Source organism: Haemorhous mexicanus, chromosome 18 (genome assembly GCF_027477595.1).
Source record: "Haemorhous mexicanus isolate bHaeMex1 chromosome 18, bHaeMex1.pri, whole genome shotgun sequence".
Lineage (NCBI taxonomy): Eukaryota > Metazoa > Chordata > Aves > Passeriformes > Fringillidae > Haemorhous > Haemorhous mexicanus.
In genome coordinates, this window is record NC_082358.1 from 2,338,139 (window position 1) to 2,353,745 (window position 15,607).

The window sequence follows — 15,607 nt, forward strand, 5'->3', positions numbered from 1 at the left end:
TGTTTGCTTTCCTGGAAGCCACTACCAGCCAGAGTGCCTTAGCAAGCTAACAGCTGAAACTATCAAAGAGCTGAGATCACTAAGAGCTGACAATTACTGAGCTTGCTAAGGGTGGCCACGGCTATAGAGCAGTTTGGGTTTTGGACACCCAGCCTCCAGAAGGCTGGGCAGCCCAACCCGGGCCTGCCTGCTTCCCGGGGCACCCTGAACCTGCAGGAATCCAGCTATCCAGCTAGAAGCAGCCCCTTTGGCTCTTTTCACACACTTGGCAGCATCTGCAAAAATAGTGCACTTGGTTTTAGTTCTAAATTTCATCCAAAACTTCTATAAACTAAGACTGATTATGAAATGGTTCAAAGACTGGTTCATGAAGTGTATTTGGAGAGGTCACAAATTAAAGAGCATCTCTGTTGTGAAAAATTGAGTAATAATAATAATAATTTGCAATTTTAGGAATAAATTCTCACCTGTGAGGGTGGGGAGGCCCTGGCACAGGGTGCCCAGAGCAGCTGTGGCTGCCCTTGGATCCCTGGACGTGATCAAGGCCAGGTTGGACAGGGCTTGGAGCAACCTGGGCTAGTGGAAGATGTCTCTGCATATGGAAAGGGGCTGGAACTAGATTATTTAAGATCCCAATCCAAGCCATTCTGGGATTCTATGTAGACATTCAAGCCAGTTTATCTTTGCCCAGCCATACAATTCTTCACTAGGGATGGGATGTTTTGTTTTGATGGTTTTACTTTTCCAACTGAACACATGATTCAGAAAGTGTAATTTTGAGAGATCAAACCCAAACCAAGAACTTGCCCCAGTCTTGATGCAACCATCCACTGCTTATCTGGCTTTATCTCTCATTCTGTCAAGTTACTCATTCTTTGAACAGAGGCAAATCAAAGAATCACAAAAACAAAGTAAGAAATTTTTGCTGACAGAATCTTGGCATTTAGAAACATCTAAGTTGGCTGCAAAGAGGAAAGTTAAGGAAAACACATTAATCTAATACTATTCCATGAAGTTTCCCCCATATTCCCTATAAAACAGAGTTGTCAGCCTCAGTGAGTTCTGCTCTTCAGATGTAGTGACTGGAATTTATTTTATGTGTAATGACCTGGATCCCTCAATGGCCAAGCAATCCTTTACCTCCAGTTCCTTTGCATCAAAATACTGCAAATACTGTTGTGGCAGTATTTCATTGAAGCCTTCAAAGAAAGCCTGTGTCTGCTCCTCAACACCTCGGGACAGTCTCCATTCTGCCACTAGCCTGGAAAAGACGACACACCAAGATCATTTAAATGGCTCATGCTAACCCAAGTCACACCTTTACCTATTTTGAGATGAACTGTAAGCTAAGTTTAAAAAAACATGGAAAGTCTGGAAAGTTCTGGGGATAGAGCACCATATAATTTTATCAGTTGCCTTTACTCTTTGCAAATGATAGCATTTTTTCTCTAAATTACCCTAAGTGTTCAACTGTTCTGCTACAGAAGTATTTTGGACTCAAAGAGGAGGCAGCATCGCTTCACTGATTACATTAATAAGAGCTCAGCAGTCCTGAAGTGTCTGAAGATTTTGTCTGATATTCTCCCCAGAAATCTCAGTTGTTATCCATGACAAGGTAAAAAACAAGTCAAGTTGTACTGGTGAAGAGCAGCAGGACTGCCAGCTTACCAAGCAGTGACTATGTCCATTTGGAAAGTTCCATATTTGTTTCTGTTAATCATGAAACTTTGCTCTGTGGCAGAAACTCCACTCTCCATTAATAAGAGGGTGAAAAGCAGGCAGGAGACCCGGAGAACCTGAACCCAGGGAGAAGCAGATATTATACTGAATTCAAGCCTAACCTGTCAGGAGCACTGGAGTCTAAAGGAGAGGTGGCTATTTCTCATTTCAGTCCTAGAAACTTGGGGGAGTTAAAGCAGGACTTGGAGTAAGGCAAAAGAATCTGAATGAAATTGTAAACCGAGCTCTCCCTGGGCTCCTAGGAACTAGAGAAGAATGATTTTCTGCAGATCTTCCCTCCAGACAAATAAATGCCAGTATGTTTCTGGTGCAAACACCACCTCTTTTGTGAATCCCTGAAATGTCTGCAGATTTCTCATGTGAAGAAAACAGAGCCCACTCCCAACTCCTTCCCCCTGCCCATGAAAAAGCCTTCACAGAACACATCGTAACAAAGAGGAAAATTCTCTGTGATTCAGTTTAGTTTGTGCCTGCAATGTGATAATTCAGTGTGATATCAAAAGTGATAACTTTTTTCGCATGCACATCCTCCAAGCTTTTATGTTGAAGTTCACACCTTAAATCAGAGCTGCTGTACTGCTGCACACTGAGGAAAGAGGGGATATTTCAGGACAAAGGAGGTCACTGTTCACATGTTTATTCCTTAATCACTCTTAGGCTCCTTCATTCTTAATCTACTGCTTTAAAACATTTTGGTGCTGCAAATATGATCCTTACTTGATGACAATACAAGCTGTGATATAATTCAAAACACTGTTACAACAACAAGACCAGTTCAGATAGATGGAATTGCTATTGGTTTTATCTTTGAAAAATAAGAATCTTCACAAAAACATCCAAAAATGTTTTCAAAAAACCCCAACAGAAAACAACCCCTCAAAACCCCACATGAACCAGAAATGGCTGGCTAGAACATCAGCAGCTATAAAGCAATATAGTTACAGTAATGAACAAATGTAACATTTCGCTAAGTATACAACAGTCACAATTCTTGTCATGGTATTCTGCTAAACTGAGATAACTGTAAGAAAAAAAGTGGACTTTCTTCTAATCACAATCTTTAGGAAAAGTGGATTTCAGAAATTTATTTCTATCAATATTCCTTGTTCAAATATGAGATCCAAACACTTGCCACTTGTTGCCAGCATCAGCAATTGTTCAGCAATGCTTTAGATGACACAGACAGTCTTTTGTTGCTAGAACTGAAAGAAAGAAAATGACAGAGTGTTTTGAAGTCTTCAGTTATTCTTACCTGATGTAGTCTTCTTTATTTTCTTCTGTGACCAGAATGTTGCTACCATTTGGCTTCAAATCATGGCTTTTGATTTCACCTAGTATTTCTTTATCAACAGAAAAAAACATTTCCAAGCCACATTCTTCAATATCATTCTCTCTGGAAGGAAAAAAAATACAGTTTTAAGTAACTGTGTTGAGAACTTGCACACAGCAGAGGAGATGAGTATGAAGAACCTTAAGGTAGAAGGTCTGGAGTTAAACAGTCAATATAAGGAAATGTTCCTTACACAGTAATTATGGCCTTGCCAGAAGTCCTGGACTTTATATGTTGATTTATGCTTTTGGAAAGTGAAGAACTGCCTGTATATATAGAGGTTTTGATGATGGTTTTCCTCCAAAATCAAGTGCAAAATCCAGATATTTATCCTGACCCATAACACAGCAATACCAGTCTTGAAAACATGGCTGTGGTTTATTGAGCCCCATGATGCAACTGCACTTCTGAACTTCATCTTTCCAAAATATACAGTACTGCATGAAACCTTGGGTGAGGAGGGAAGGCTTCAGATGAAAGGCTGATTTTATTTCAGCATCTCTTTTGAAAGGAAAGCTACATGCTCTAGCTCAGTTTGGGCACCGAGGTTTGGCAGATGACCACTCAAAGTCCCCTTCCAAACTCAGCCAATCTGTGAAATCCTCACACTTGCGGGAACAAGAAAAACAGCCCCCGATACAAGTGCCAAGGAATGCTTCCTGCAAAGTTATAAAATTTGCTTTTTTGTGAGGAACAAAATTATGTCTGTCCTGACAGACATAGTTCTTCTCTCCTATAAATGAGCAGTCCTTTCCTCAGGGTATCTCCAGCAGCACTACAGAAAAGCAGGCCCAGCTACAGTGAAGTTTGTGTCTGGACTGAGAGGACTCTGCAGCTCTTGGAGGTCTGAAGCATCTTCTCCAATTTTCAGATCCTTAAGTGATTTTTCAAAGGGGCAAAGCCTTTTCTGCACTCCAGCCTAGATTTCTATCACTACAGAAATTGCTTTGAATCAAAATGAAGGCACATTAGCAGCACATCCATGGAGTGCAGAACATACTACTCTGAAAACCAAACAAAATTCCTATCTCAATTCTTAAACATCTCATGCTGCTTTCTCTACTCCTCAGTATATAACATGAACCTTCCAAGAATCACCACTACAGATGAAAATCTTGGCTTTTATATTTAGTTTTGCATTTCAAAACCCAGTCTATTCTCACACCTCCTATGACGTTTTCAAACCATGTTTAGAACTATTCTTAGTGTGATTCGTAAGTGAAATGTTTTGTCTCTAGTCACAAGAAAGACTAACTTTTCTGCAAAATTGTTTTTATTATAGCTAAAGAAAAAAAATTTACTCAGTTTGTCTTTTTCTTCTAATATATTTGTTAACATTTTTAACTGAAGGAAAAAAAAAAATCTGTGTTACTGAAACAAGTGGTGCACATCAACCATAGATTAAAATATGTGGCATCTTCCTATGACAAAATCAGTACAAAATTACAGTGCTTTAGAATGAAGGGGTTTTAAAAATTATTTCTTAAAATATCTGTAATACATAATTTCAAAATAACTGTGGTCTAGAAACTCCACATCCTTTTTACTGGCTACTCTCTGGAGAGGAATTTGCAAGAGAGTGGAAGAGGAGGACTCCACAAGAGCACGGACAGAGATGTGCGTGACCATGCAGACATGGAGGGCTGCAAGTAGGAATGGTCTGGAATCATTAAGCTTGGGGCAAAAAATACCAGGGCAGCTAGAACTTCTTTAAAGCATTAAATCTTCAATACCAACCCTGAAGTCAAATTGCAAGTGTGACTAACAGAAGAATGGTGTGGCAATAAATAATAAACTACATTTGTTAATTTCATGTTCTTGTAGCCCTAAACATTTTGTTTTCTAACTAAACCAGTACTAGAGAAACATTAAATGGGTATTTCCTGATTTCTTTTCATCAGTTATCTGAGAAGGCTCAGTAAAATTTACTCAAGCCATTTTATTTGTAACCATGTTCAACACTGCCACATCTGTATGTCTAACTGGAATTAATAACAGCCAATAAAAACACAACACAAGATGCTGCACAGAATATTCAATGAACCAGAAAGGCTCTGCATGAACAAATCATTCTTTGTGTATCTAAAGTCACAGTAAAAATTCTATACTGCTCTACAATGTAGATATGTTCTTCTGTGGGGTTGTTAGTAAGAGATTTACATCTACTTCCTGGCAGAAGTGAAAACGAAAAACATTGTATTGCTATTTCAAGAACAAAATGAAGCCAAACTCACTTTACCCAGATGAGAGAGTTGTAAAACTCTGGGTCAACAGATTCTAAATCCTTGAGTCCTACTGCCTTGTTTAGGATACGTTTATAGAATGGCAGAGAGAAACCAGTGTCAATGAACTTCCCATGGAACAAAGCCTGAGGAACACAAAAACAGACAAAATAATGCAAAGGATGCTTCAGTACTTAATATGACAACATTCTGTTCTTTGTGCCCCTGAAATCTGAGAGCCAAAGAATTAAACCAACCTCAGTACCATCACCACCAATATGCTGAAGTAGTTTATACCAACAGGAGTTATAGCCAAAACACCTGATATTGTCAGCTCAAAAATGGCTTTTTTTTCATTATCCATCTAACGGCACAGTACTTACAGGAAAACTACAGGGCAGACCTGCTTCCTGCTTCAGGACTTACCATGGCAATGAACCTCCCGATGAATCTGAAGTATTTCAGGTGGTCTGGGTTGATGTAAGAGGCCGGGTTTATCTGTAAGCAGTAGTTATCTTTCCCTGCATATTCAAACAGGCAATACATGGGGTTCAAGACTTCGTGTGACAATAGAAAGAACCACTCCCTGAAATCACACAAACAATAAAAACACATTTCAAAATAAATCACAGAAGAAATTACTGTAGCTAACTCATGTTGACTCAGGCCCTCGTTGAGCCTCCTTCCTCAAAGAGCAGCTGGCCCACACTGACACCAAAGGGAAACTACAGCAAATTACAAACTGAAATGCAAAGTTGCAATGATACACAACTGTCAGTGGCTTGGATAAATGAGCACATTACAAGTCTACTACTGATCTAAACACCCAGGGCTGGGGAATGCCAATTAACATATGCACTTCTCAGTTACATTCCAGTCAAGACCTTGGATTTAAAAGTAGATTTCTGTTCACTTTTTCAATAAACTCTATATTTGACATTAACAGTTGGGTCAAAGGGTCACTTTAGTTCAGTAAACTGCACCTCTTTAATAATGGAGATGATTAAAGTAACTCCTAATGCAAACTGAAAATCATTTTACACTGTTTGAAGACATGCAAACATCTTGCAGAACTGCCTTCCTCAGATGTTCCAAGCTAAGGAATAAACTTCACTCCTATTGTGAAAGCACTGCAGTTAAGTACTTTGGGGAAGCCTTCACATCACCACCAGCAGAACAAGTTATTATCCATTTCAGTGTAGTTTACCTTGCCACACCTCCATAATCTAAACCTTCTTCACCAGGGAAAATAACCCATAAACGTCTCCGGAGATCCTGAGGGCTGAAGCTCATTATCTTAGTGGAAGAAAAACAATCAATTATTTTTAAGAAAATTCTAACCAGTGCTTAGCTGTTATTACTATTTTCTAACAAGTACTAGAGCATTTAATCATTTGTAAAATTTTTAATCAGGGTCTACAGACCTTAATAAAACCTTAATATTTTAACCTTAGGTCTACAGAGATTAGTAAGAATTTCACTCCTAATAATGCAAATAGAATTAATAATTTTTGGTTTTTTTAAAAAAATTACTCATTTCAAGACAACCAGACTAAGATCAACTTAATATACTGTTTCTATGTAGACCATGCTAGTACAACACATTGTGAGGAAAAATGCACAAACATTAGCACAACACAAAAACATCCTGAGAATGGGGTGCTGGTCTGCCCCAGCAGTCTCCTCAAAATCAACTCAGATTTTAAATCATTCTGAGGAAAAAAAAAAACAAACAACAAAACCACCTTTGTCAAAAAAGCCAGTGCCAGAAGGACATAGATTAGCATGATCTTGTAAGTGTGAATGCAGCCTAACTATTAAATTAATATTTTTTTTGTTAGTCTAACTTAAGGTAGCATTAGCAAGATATCAAAGGTTCAAAAATGACATGTGAGAATAAATTTAATAACACTACTTTTCATACCCATTACTCCCATGTTTTAACACAATACCTGCTGAAATGAGTCCTCAAATAATGTTTTCCTGCTCACTGTGATCTTTATGTGCTGTGGCATTGCCAGTTGCTGAAAGGAAATTTTTTAGATGTGAAGGGTACAATCACTTAAAGTTTCCACTACTCAGTTTGGACTGCTATTTGTCGTATATATTAAAAAGTACAGTTGAATTTCATCAATCAATATAAAACAAACTCAGCAATCAAGGTATCTGAATTGTAATTTAATCCAAGAATAAATTGGTTCCAATACTGCTATCTACAGTGACATGAACACACCTCCAGATGCTGCTCAGAACAGGTTAAATATTGCACTCCTACAAGATACTGGAAACCATGAAGATCAATAACATGTCCCAGCTGAGGAAGCCTTTCTACCCCAGAACTGCTGAGACACATGAAGAACCTCTCCTATAAGAAAAGGCTGAAAGAATTAGGATTGTTCAGCCTGGAGAAACTTCAGGGTGACCCAGCTGTGGCCTTCCAGTACCTGGAAGTGACCAAACCAAGAAAAATGGAGAGAGACTATTGACAAAGGCCTGGACAGGACACAGGGAACAGCTTCCCATTGCCAGAGGCAGGGTTAGGAGGGATAGTTGATATTGGGAAGGAATTCCCAGCACCTGTGAGGGTGGGCAGGCCCTGGCACAGGGTGCCCAGAGAAGCTGTGACTGCTCCTTGATCTCTGGAAGTGTCCAAGGCCAGGCTGAACAGGGCTTGGAGCAGCCTGGCCTAGTGGAAGGTGTCCCTGCCCTTGGCAGGGGGTTGGAATGAGATGATCTTTAAGGTCCTTTACAACTCAAACCATTCTGTGATTCTATTAATTTAATAAAAAATTAGAATATTCAGGCTATACTGCACAAAATTCCAAGTGAAAAACGAGGCTAGTCTGTCCACTATTTTCAAAGGATACTTCAGTGACTCTTGAAAACTGGAACATTTAAACCAAAGACATTTTCCTAAACATCAAGTTACTTCATCTCTTGATATATAAGGAGCTTAGAGGACCAAGATTGACACACTGGAATTTGATCTTATGTTAGAGCACCCTGTGTGCACCACAGAATGTCCCTCAGTGCTTAGACATGTCTGTTGTGTTGCAAATGCCCTGCATTTTCTGCCAGAAGTGGGTATTCATATAGAAAGCAGATGTTGTATTAACTCTAAGAAAACTGTTCCTCCATATATTCCTGTATTAACAGCAGCAAGAAAATGCTATTCAGAAACCCATCACTTAAAAAGTAAGTGGAGAAATTGATGTTTTCCTTTATTCTAAAAAATTTTAAAGCCAAAAGTTACATCACTTTAAAGCTTACATTAGATTATACATTTTCTGCATTTAATCCCTCCTAATTTACCTCACCTTTAATCTTAGAATAGTTTGATTCCCTTTATTGGAAGGCATTGAAGAAGGCATTGAAAGCATGTAAGCAAAAGCAAAAATGCAAGCAAATATTGCAAAAAAATGAATCCATACCTGACACCAGAATCTGAAATAATGGACCTTGGCCTTGAAATCACGCACATAAGCTATCTGGGGTCCATTGTCTCTGCAACCAAAAGGAGGAAAAGAATGAATTTCCAAGTGTTTTTGTAACTGAAGTAAAAGCCTGCAGATGTATTAGTTATACAGCTGTATGGTCTAGCTGGCTACCCAGTCACACTTTTTGATTTTGGGGTGTGATTTCTTGCTTCTAAAATAAAAAGAAAAATCTTCCTTTGTAAACTGTGGAATGCTTAAGAGTACATTTAAAACACTACCTGAACATTAACTGTAAGAAAATATGCTAACAATAAAGAAGGGATGACATTCAATTAACTTGGGAGGTAAATTCTGGTTTCAACTTCATTTTGGTTCCTTAAAAAAAAAAAAAAAAAAAAAGGGTTGGCTCTCTTTTAAAGAGAGAGACTAGTAACTCTAAGAAAGGGATTTGGTTATCAACAGGACAGATGCAGCTCCTCCATTACTCTCAAATCTCACAAACTACGTGGCAAGAAGGATTCTGCAGTGTTCAGAACTCTGCCTTCTTCAGGGACTTCCAGTGAATGAAAAATCCCAGGTAATTAAGAAGCACTGCTCCATATAAATCTTCCTGCCTAATAATATAGTAAGAGGAAAAAAATAAGTATTTCAAAAATGATGTGTGCTAAACTTGACTTTTGAAACCTTAGTAAAATGTTAAGAAGACTTACAGAGCAGACTTGCCCGTGCGGGGATCTATGTATGTAGTGGTTCTTCTATTGTGATCCACAAAATAGGGAATTCCATCCACAGTAAATCGCATTTCCCAGCCCTCTGGCAAGGGCTTCTCATTTAACTGACTATGGATACAAGAAAGTACATGGTAACTGATCAACTGAACCCGTTATGTCAATTGAGTAATACCTGAGACAGTAAGCATCTTGGAAAATCTAGGAAGTCTACAGATTGAGAAAGTTTGTTTGGATTTATTTTAGCTTCCCCCCCAAAATTTGCAGTCAGCTCTCAATTAGACCAAAAGGACTGGTGAAGTAAACATTAGCTCATTTGCTTGCAATACCTAAAATAAAGGCAAGAAAAAACCTTAGGGGAAAAATGTAAGCAAGGTTTATTGTTTCCTTCACAAAAACCAGAATTTTATCTTCTAACTATGAGGGTTTTACTGAAAAACTGATATAATTTTACTAAGCAGCTTTTGGTACCTCATGCATAATCACAGCAGCCAAAACTGTTTCAGAATGACAAAAATAAAAGACAATGCAAATACGGATCATGCAGAATTTTTTGCCAATTTCCAATCATTTTTACTACACAGAAAAGTAGATCTCAACATATCTGGAAGACCTGAGTAGTATCACTGAAGTGCTCTCCAGTGGCTTCCCTCCATAAATACCATGTCCTGATTGTGCATTCCAAACATTCTGTTGCTGGGCTGCTCCAAGAGTAACTGCTCTGCACAGCTGGCTGCTGCAGAGGTGAGTGGCTACAGCTGTGACCCCTCTCACACAGCCTTGGCTGTCCCCCTTCCCCTCCTTCACGGAGGACAGGTGAAGTTGCTTCACCAAACAGCCATTTTCAGCTCAAACAGCAGTTGGTTCTGAACACACCCTCAACTTCCTGCCTCCGTTCCTTACCCCAAAGACCTGGCAGTGACAGAACCCAAAATAAGCAGAACTCCTGTGCTTCTAGTAGTGCCTCAAGTTCTCTGTCTCCTTTATTCCTCCTTTTTTAAAGAGGTGTGAGGAAAGGTGCTACAGTTTTTTGGGTTTGTCTTCTTTCTGTCTCCTGCTCATCCCAGGATGTGTCCAAGGTCAGGCTGGATGGGGCTTGGAGCACCCTGGGATAGTGGAAGGTGTCCCTCCCCATGGCAGGAGGGTGGAACAAGATGGGCTTTAAAGTCCCTTCCAACCCAAACCATTCTGTGATTCTATGACTGTGTGGGAAACAACCAAAGTCTCATTCAAGACTCTGCACCATCCCATCATCCTACAAAGGAAATATTTTCTTCCTCTAATGACATAAATGTTTAGACAAATGTAATTGATTACTTATGAAAAGCAGAAGCTTTTCTACTGGGGAATGAACTTATTGCTTACTGTTGACCAAGGCTTTCCTGGAAATTGTAGGGTGACACAGTAATATTGCAACAGTTTCCATTTTGGCCAATATCTCAACTTTTTATTGAGCTCTCTGATGCCTGCATAGCATAATCCATGTCTCACCTGTGGGCAGCAATTCCTGGCTCACTCTACTCTCACTCACTTGGCTACATTTTAATTTAATTTACATTTTCATCATACATGCAGCTCCAACTGATTTCTTACCCCTGACTCCTGGGGTCTTCCCACTGAGTAATTCGTGTGTTGTGATTGACAAAATACACTCTGCCATTGCTGTCAGTTCTCTTTTCTGAAAAGATGTAAAAGGAGAACAAATTCAATTCCCTCTTTAATATATTGCTGAGACTACATCAGATATACAATATCCATCACCAGACCCAACCTCTCCTGCTCTCAGGTTTCTTCTCTGTACCTTCTCTGACCCAACATATTTTCACTTTCATTGACATTACTCCTTAATATGTAATTTATTTTTAAATTGTAGGATAAATTAATTGGAAACAGGGAAAACTGTGAGCTGTTTTGTCCACAGGAAATTTCAGTTGTGTCAAATATTGTGATGTGCCTGACAAGCAACACAGAGGAGGGAACAGATATATACAGAAGTATCAAGAATGTACAAGAGGGCTTCAAGTTCAAATTACAGCAGGGAATAAAACACAGTCAATGTAGGTTCCAAGAAAACACATTTATATTTTCTCTCAGATGAACCATGGGCATACACTGACCTAACACTGCCTATGAGAAATGCCCAGGCTTGCAACTCTGTACCATTCTGCAGCTCTTCATACCATTTTTATTTAGTGTTGCAAGAGAAACAAATTACAAAAATGGAGCAAAATCTGACTACCACAGCTCAAAAGCTTCAGTTTCCAAGAGAATTCTGTAAGTAAGCATTTGCCTATGAGCCTGACAGCAGAATTCCACACAATGTGGAGACTCAGTTTACCATTTCCTGGACACTGCCAGCCTAAAGACCTTTCTGTGAAATGTCATTTATAATGTACCTAAGCACAAGACTGGGAAACGACAATTTCATGGCATGAAGTTGCAGCAATACCAGGACTAAAAATCCAAATAGTTCTGTTTGGATTTGGAAAAGCAAGTGAACCCAAAAACTCAGGGCCAACTCGGCCAAGTAATTACTTGCTCCAAATTCCACAAGAGAATTCTGAGAGCTTTGCCTACATATCATAAAACTTGAATTTTTATATCTGCTTGATAGTCACACCAGAAAGCAGTTTTACACGTTTATTTTTTATTACACCCTGCCAAAATTTGTATTAGTTGTAAATTCTCAACCCTGTAAAGTACAAGAACAAATTTATTCCAGCTAGAGGGCCAAATCAAGAAGCAGTTAGTTGTCACTATAAAAAACATTTTCAGACCAACAAAACTCATCAAGAGTTGTCTTGGAGAGAGAATTTAGCAGTTTGATTTGGAGAGGATTTGGAGCCTGATTTAGCAGGAACAGGATGGTGGGGGGGAATGAAAAAGTCTCAAAAGGATGACAGTGTTAAAGCAGCTATTACACTTGTTACCTGTGGAGTAAACCAGAACACTTTATAGTTTCTAAACCACTTTGAAATGGCAGAGCCTAGTCAGGATTCTGTTTTAATAGCACATTTGATTAGATCTGATTTTAAAATATTTTAAATGTAGATTTTAATTTTCAAAAACTAGCTTAGACCAGCTGACAAATAATTTGGCAGAAGTATGCTTTAATGTTTAATTACATTGCATTACAAAACACATTCATGTTAGTCTTACCCCATCCATGTGGCAGAGGGCCAAGAGGATCAAACTCTTTGTTCTGTGTGGATGAAAAATCCTGGTTCTGCAAGTCACATGAACAAATGAGGTATTAATGACTAGTCATTTGCTTTCCAGATGTTCTACCATTGCCATCCTGAATTATTGAAGTAAATGCATTTTTGTTCATGTTACACATAAGCAAAGATGCCAACTCTTTCTTTTTCCCCACAGAGAAGGCCCCTTTTACTGACCTTGGCATGCTTAATTAACTACAGTGCCAAGAAATAATTATTCTTTGTTTAGTACCCCTGCCTAGGCAGGAGGAAATTAGTACAGTAGCACCCAAAGCAATCAGAAGCTTCATTCCTGCACTCAGTACAATTCTCCCTACCACCACTTACAGGCTCCATTTTATTCTCACATGTACAGCAAATCAGAACCTCCATCATTCTTGATGAGCATGAGTAGCCTGAGTTAGTGATCTAATATCTGCTATTCATCAGAGACAAATAATGGAGTAAAAATGCTGGAAGGATTATTTTCAATTTCCCTGCTCTCCTAAAATTCATTGTGCATAATTTATTTTACCCAGAGCAGAAATGCATTGCTTACCTCCTGTGTGTTTGGCCAGGGTAATACAAGATACAATACAAATAACCCAGCTTATTAGCTGTAGTTTGTTTTGAGCCAAAAGCTTTATCAATACTGTACATAAGTTTTATCCAAGAAGCCCTATATTGAGGTGACAACTAAACCTCACGTGCTGACTGGAAGGAGATGAACTAACATTACAACGAGCCTCCCCCGCCATGCTACACACAGAGATACATTATCATAAACCATAACAGAATCTGCTGCCTTTATGGGTAAAGGTCACCCACAGGCATGCCCAAACCCCAAAACCACCCTAACTCTCAGTCACCCAGTATTCCTTACCCCATATATGAACCTCTGGTTGAACTGCTGCATGGCTCCCTGGAGCTGGCTGCGCTGGAGCTGCCACTGCTCGTAATTCCGGACGGACTCCAGCGTCGGCCGCTGCCACGTCGTCGTCCTGGTGAAGTGGTCAACGTAATAAATCCTGCCCATGTTGTCAACTCGGCGCTCCCAGCTTTGGGGAAAAAGACAAGCCACAGCTGTCAATAGCTGGCAATTTAAGGCTCAGAGGCGCTTGGAGGCCAATGTGGTGGAAGGGAACAGAAAGCCTGGGCTCATCAGCAGCTTTTTTCTCCTTCTACCCTCTGCTAAAATTATGCAAGTCTAGCTCTCATAAAAGAGAGAATCTCAAAAGTGATTTTTATGAGAATCACTTTTATTTGTTGCATACTATACCAAGTCAGACCAACTCAATTTATCGTATTTTCAGGGTTTTTTGAAATAATTGTCAAGAGCTGTCTAGACCACTGTCCATACTGTGCTGGCATCACTGCTGTTATCCCACCCAGCCCGTAACACAAGCCTCTTGGTTTCTCCTAAAACACAGCAAACCCACTGACATTTTAAGCTATTCAACACAAGACTTCCTCACACTCTGATCTGGCAGAAAATAAAGGTTTGAGCATGGAGTTTGGTGTTTTGTTTTGATTTTCTTTGGGTTTTTTTTCCTCATTTTCAGTTCATATGAAATCAGTATTGCTTACAAAATTTGAAAGAAAACATTCCTATTCTAAGTAAGCTTAAGCAATATACAAGTTCATCTGCTCAAAAAGTTCAAAATAACTTGAAACATGACAGGTGGGCTCCATTTATGAGACTGCCAGTTTTTGCTCTTTAATAACAAGTTCTCTTTACCATCCCAGGTTTTCACTTTGTAATTCTTTATAGTGTGTGAACCATTTGCGGATGAAAAAGTGCAACAGAACAACTCTTCTGTTTTTCTTATATTGTATATTTTCTTATATATAGCAACTGTGAGCTAACATCACTGGCTGCTCTGATGCCAAGAGCTGGAGACGTTTAATAACGAAAGTAGGTTTCTAAGTGCATAATAAATTGGCAGATGGAAGCCCTGAGACAAGATCAAAGGCCTCCAAACAGTAACATCAGGATAAGAGGTAACCAAGAGCATTCCTGCTCAAGCTGATAGTTACCTCAGTGCCAAAATACTTTTCTGAGGTTTTTGTTCTCTTTTACTCTTGGGGGTGTCTACTGTCTTTAACTGAAATCTGTTTCTCAGTAAAGATGCACTTGCCTCATCTTTGACAGGAAATTCAGATTTGGCTCTTTTCAACATTCAACTCTTTTCCATATGCATTCCTTGGAGACAACCCGGAGCAACTGGGTTCACATTTCTGTTTTCAAATATTTGTTCCAGCTTTAGCAAACTGTCAAGCAATTAATTCCTGAAAAACCCAGATATCTGAGATGATTGTATGGCTGATCCTGGCTCACCTTGGAGGAAGAGGCTCTGGCCGATCCCACGTTGTTCTTTTTTCAACATGATCCACGTAGTACACTCGACCATGCTGGTCTACTCTTTGCTCCCAACTGAAAATAGATCAAAAGGTTTAATCTTCCTCCAGATCAAACTACTCCAACCATGCATCTACAGCATAAAGATGAGAAACATCTGTTTTCATAAAATGGTTATTTCTAAACAAAATGCTTAAAACTAACCCTGCGTTCATGAGATGCACTAGAACAGTGTGCAGCACACAGTGGTACCATTCATATTAACAGTGATTCTATGCCAACTAAAATAAAAAAAAACATTGTACATTACTACTTTTCTGGGAAAGAGAAGCTCAAATTCAAGCCTAGGTGTAAAATTTTAGCAAAATTTTGTATTCAATATCAAGTGTATCAATAACCTGTTGAACAGAACCAACTACAGATCATAATCCCCTTTTAGAGTAGCATTAATCCAATACATACACATTTTTCAGTGATCAGGTATATGCAGAGATCACCATAAGGGCATTGGTCACATTTTCTGCACATGCAGTATTTGGGACAATGATTTACTCCTGTATTTGTTTCAGATGTAACATCACAGGGAAAAAAAAA

The 15,607-nt window shown here is 39.1% G+C and overlaps 1 protein-coding gene across 3 annotated transcripts in view; it reads right to left on the reverse strand.

Moving 5' to 3' along the window:
* ITCH (itchy E3 ubiquitin protein ligase) overlaps positions 1–15,607 on the reverse strand; it is a 58,911-nt gene that overhangs the window by 5,295 nt on the left and 38,009 nt on the right. For all 3 annotated transcript variants that reach the window (XM_059862900.1, XM_059862899.1, XM_059862898.1), the window contains exons 9-20: positions 14,993–15,088; positions 13,538–13,712; positions 12,617–12,683; positions 11,051–11,135; positions 9,440–9,568; positions 8,724–8,796; positions 7,245–7,316; positions 6,500–6,588; positions 5,719–5,878; positions 5,305–5,438; positions 2,993–3,133; positions 1,141–1,261 (exon numbers count right to left, since the gene is read on the reverse strand). In XM_059862900.1, coding sequence (XP_059718883.1) covers positions 1,141–1,261; positions 2,993–3,133; positions 5,305–5,438; positions 5,719–5,878; positions 6,500–6,588; positions 7,245–7,316; positions 8,724–8,796; positions 9,440–9,568; positions 11,051–11,135; positions 12,617–12,683; positions 13,538–13,712; positions 14,993–15,088 — 1,342 coding nt within the window. The remainder of the gene's footprint in view (positions 1–1,140; positions 1,262–2,992; positions 3,134–5,304; positions 5,439–5,718; positions 5,879–6,499; positions 6,589–7,244; positions 7,317–8,723; positions 8,797–9,439; positions 9,569–11,050; positions 11,136–12,616; positions 12,684–13,537; positions 13,713–14,992; positions 15,089–15,607) is intronic.